The following is a 4,555-nucleotide window of genomic DNA, read 5'->3' on the forward strand; positions in this document are numbered from 1 at the left end:
GAGACTTATTTCCAACAGTATACAATAGGGGGGCATTTGTGATGTACCTTTTGCATTTCTTGTTTTTATGTTTTCGTTTTCTTTAAAGACAAAGAGAAAAGGTGGAGCGGTAGCCCAGCATAGAGCCTGCACCAACCATAATGTATTTTTGATTTTAAAATGTTAAAAAACATAAAATGTATTGCCTATTCCTTGGTAAGAGGAAGGACTCGCTCTCTGCTAATGAATGAAGGTAGATGCACGTTATTTTAGAGTGTAATCGGAGGTTGCCATTTTAGGTATGTGAATAAATGAAAAGTCTGTATTTTTTATGTGCACTGAAGAAAAGAATATAGTATTATTTACTAACTGAAAGATCATATGAGTCATTATTCCAAGTAGTACTGTAATAAGAAGAACTGAAGCCCACTTGTGTTTGTCGGAGTATTCACGAAGATGCAATTAACACACATGGGCATGGTCAAGATTTTGTAGGTGAATATGGTAATTGGACATAGTATTATTAATTGATAAGCACAAATTTATGGCAAGAAAACGAATATTTCATTCATGCAGAACTAATATGAATCCATTTACAGGCATAGCCCAGCTTATTGCGCTTGTCCGAGTGCCGAAAAATTAATCTCATTAATTCCATATATCCAAACATTTTTTTAAATATTTATTTATTATATTATAGCTTTCTTTCCTTAATCATGGAGCAACAGGTTCAGCTATTATAGAGCCAAAGGCTACCCATATATCAATGCAAGCTGGTTGCTTTGCAGTACACAACATGAAAAAAATTTAGCAAGTATTCTCACTGCCCACAATCTCTCATTACTTTGTGGCAGTTCCCACACTTGTCCAGTGTGACATTATTTTCTGTCTACATAGAGTATTTAATGGTGGCTGTTTAACAATAAATTATGATCATGTAACTATTTGTAGACTTATTTAATAAAAATGACTGACTTATGATTTGGCATATAATTATGCATTAAACTCATCTTGTATGTGCAATACAAATGTTACTGAATTAGCCAATTGTTATATTACTGAATATTTTCCATGAGAGGTGATGTTTCCAGTATATGATTCAACTGTCACTGTATCTGATGTCTTTAATTATGTTTTGCAGAATATCACAGAGCAAAATACAGTATATTGGAGGAAAAATAACTTATTGCTCCTTTCTTTATTGCAACCAAAAGTTACACTGTAACTATAACAACAAAAGAAAAAAGAAAAAGATTGTTGTTGTTGTTGTTGTTGTTGTCATTGTCTTCAGTCCTGAGACTGGTTTGGTGCAGCTCTCCATGCTACTTTATCCTGTGCAAGCTTCTTCATCTCCCAGTACTTACTGCAACCTACATCCTTCTGAATCTGCTTAGTGTATTCATCTCTTGGTCTCCCTCTACGATTTTTACCCTCCACACTGCCCTCCAATGCTAAATTTGTGATCCCTTGATGCCTCAGAACATGTCCTACCATCCAGTCCCTTCTTCTTGTCAAGTTGTGCCACAAGCTCCTCTTCTCTCCAATTCTATTCAATACCTCCTCATTAGTTATGTGATCTACCCATCTAATCTTCAGCATTCTTCTGTAGCACCACATTTTGAAAGCTTCTATTCTCTTCTTGTCCAAACTATTTATCATCCATGTTTCAGTTCCATACATGGCTACACTCCATACAAATACTTTCAGAAACGACTTCCTGACACTTAAATCTATACTCAATGTTAACAAATTTCTCTTCTTCAGAAACGCTTTCCTTGCCATTGCCAGTCTACATTTTATATCCTCTCTACTTCGACCATCATCAGTTATTTTGTTCCCCAAATAGCAAAACTCCTTTACTACTTTAAGTGTCTCATTTCCTAAGCTAATTCCCTCAGCATCACCCGACTTAGTTCAACTAGATTCCATTATCCTCATTTTGCTTTTGTTGATGTTCATCTTATATCCTCCTTTCAAGACACTGTCCATTCCGTTCAACTGCTCTTCCAAGTCCTTTGCTGTCTCTGACAGAATTACAATGTCATCGGCGAACCTCAACGTTTTTATTTCTTCTCCATAGACTTTAATACCTACTCCGAAATTTTCTTTTGTTTCCTTTACTGCTTGCTCAATATATAGATTGAATAACATCAGGGACAGGCTACAACCCTGTCTCACTCCCTTCCCAACTGCTGCTTCCCTTTCATGCCCTTCGACTCTTATAACTGCCATCTGGTTTCTGTACAAATTGTAAATAGCCTTTCACTCCCTGTATTTTACCCCTGCCACCTTTAGAAATTGAAAGAGAGTATTCCAGTCAACATTGTCAAAAGCTTTAAGTCCACAAATGCTAGAAATGTAGATTTGCCTTTCCTTAATCTATTTTCTAAGATAAGTCGTAGGGTCAGTATTGCCTCACGTGTTCTAACATTTCTGCGGAATCCAAACTGATCTTCGCCGCGGTCAGCTTCTACCAGTTTTTCCATTCGTCTGTAAAGAATTCGTGTTAGTATTTTGCAGCTGTGACATATTTAAGTGATTGTTCAGTAATTTTCACATCTGTCAACACTTACTTTCTTTGGAATTGGACAAAGATATAATTTTATAATGTCACAGAACACAGCTGCACACAGAATGAACATAAATATCTGGTGCATTCACACCACAAAAACTGAAAATGAAGCCACTAAAGAAAACTCAATACAACAAGCTCACTGCTGCCAACACTCCCACTCTTGTTTTATTGAGTTAGTTTTGAGATCATTGACAGAACTTTTTTGTTTGATATGAATGTGTCTCTGGTTAAAGGTTTTGTGAATAAGTCTGCCAACTATTTGTTAGAGTAAACATAATACACTTCAATCTCATTATTTTCAACATGTTCATGTATATAATGGTATTTAATGTCAATGTGCTTGGCATGTTTGTGATGTTCTGTGTTTTTAATCAGGTGAATAGCACTTTGATTGTCAATATGGAGTGTTGCTGGTTAGTCTAACTGAAAGCCAAATTCATTGAAAAATCTACGCAACCAAACAAGTTCAGCAGCAGCATCTGAAGCTGCTATGTATTCGGCGTCCATTGTTGATCTGCTTACACATTTCTGCTGATGTGAACACCTTGTCACAGGCCTACCTGTTAACATGCTCACATAGCCTGTTGTTGGCTTGCAAGTGTCAAAGACACCAGCAAAGTCAGCATCTGAGTAGAATACCAGTCCAGTAGAGTCAGCTTTGTACCTTATGGTCAGGTCCATGGTCTGCTGTAGATACTTCATAATCCTTTTAACAGCATGCAAATGACCGAGACCCGGATTATGTAAAAACCTGCTCACCATGCTCCTAGCAAACATGATGCCTGGCTGTGAGACAATTGCTGCAAACATTAAGCTGCCGACTGCCTGCTGATAAGGTTTGCTTTTCATCTCCTTTACCTCATGTTGATTTGCAGGAAACTGCCCACTGTGTAACATGATTCCAACATGAAAAGGAGCGGAGTTCTTCTTTGAATCATCCATGTTGAACTTCTGAAGTAAACAATTGATGTATCTTTGCTGGCCTACATAGATTTATTTGTAGAAGGGTTGTGTTCAATTTCCAATCCACAGAAATATTTTCCATTGCCCACAGTAATTTCAAACATTGATCTCAGTGCTGTCAAAACATTTTCCAGTATTTTTGGAGACTTACAAAACAGTAAGCCATCATCCACATAAAGTGCCAGGTAAACATCAGTGTCACCTGTTAAAGTATGGAAAACACATTTGTCTGCATTCAGTGATGGTGATTGAGACCATATAGACTCTTCTTCAGTTTGTAAACTTTATTTAAGCCTTCTAGAACAAAACCTTTTGGTTGCTCCATGTAAACTTCTTCTTTCAAATCCCCACTCAGGAATATCAACCGGCCTAATTTCCATATATCATTAAGCTGCTATGCCTAATAAAACTCTGATTGAATCATATCAGACCACAGGAGAGAATGTCTCTTCATAATCAATGGCCTTTCATTGTGAATAACCTTTTGCACATCATCTAGCTTTAAAGTGGTCAATTATTCCCTCAAAATTCTGCTTCACCCAATAGAACCACTTACATCCAACTGCCTTGCAGTTGTGTGGTGATGATATTAGATCCCAAGTTTTGTTCTTCTTTGAGGATGTCATTTCCTCTTCCATTGCTTGTGTCCACTTTGATGACTCTTATGATGCCATTGTTTCTTCAAAAGCTTGAGGTTCAAAGATAATGGCAGAACAAGCTCTATCTTGGTCCCGAAACTGAGCAGGTGATCGCAGATTAGACTGATCTCTCACATTCATCCTTTGATTTTTTGTCATGTGTTCACCAGCATCATCCTCTTCAGATTCCTCTAAAACATCTTTTTGATTTTCTTTTGTTTGTCCATCAGTAGCATCCTCTTCAGATTCCTCTTGAACATTTTCTGCAGCATGGTCTCCCAGGTAAAATTCAGTATATCTTTGTTCTATGTTTAAGCTATGGGTTTGTTCTTCACTGAAATAGATGACATTACAGGAGATTGTAATTTTCTTTGACTCAGGACTGTAGAGGTGATAATTG

The 4,555-nt window shown here is 37.0% G+C and overlaps 1 protein-coding gene across 1 annotated transcript; it reads right to left on the minus strand.

Annotated features, from left to right (window-relative positions):
- Positions 1–2,968: 2,968 nt before the first annotated feature.
- Positions 2,969–3,496, minus strand: LOC124795980 (secreted RxLR effector protein 161-like). The gene has a single exon (XM_047260099.1). It carries the CDS (start codon positions 3,494–3,496, stop codon positions 2,969–2,971), a length of 528 nt encoding a protein of 175 aa, XP_047116055.1.
- Between the last annotated feature and the right edge of the window lie 1,059 nt (positions 3,497–4,555).

Source organism: Schistocerca piceifrons, chromosome 1 (genome assembly GCF_021461385.2).
Source record: "Schistocerca piceifrons isolate TAMUIC-IGC-003096 chromosome 1, iqSchPice1.1, whole genome shotgun sequence".
Lineage (NCBI taxonomy): Eukaryota > Metazoa > Arthropoda > Insecta > Orthoptera > Acrididae > Schistocerca > Schistocerca piceifrons.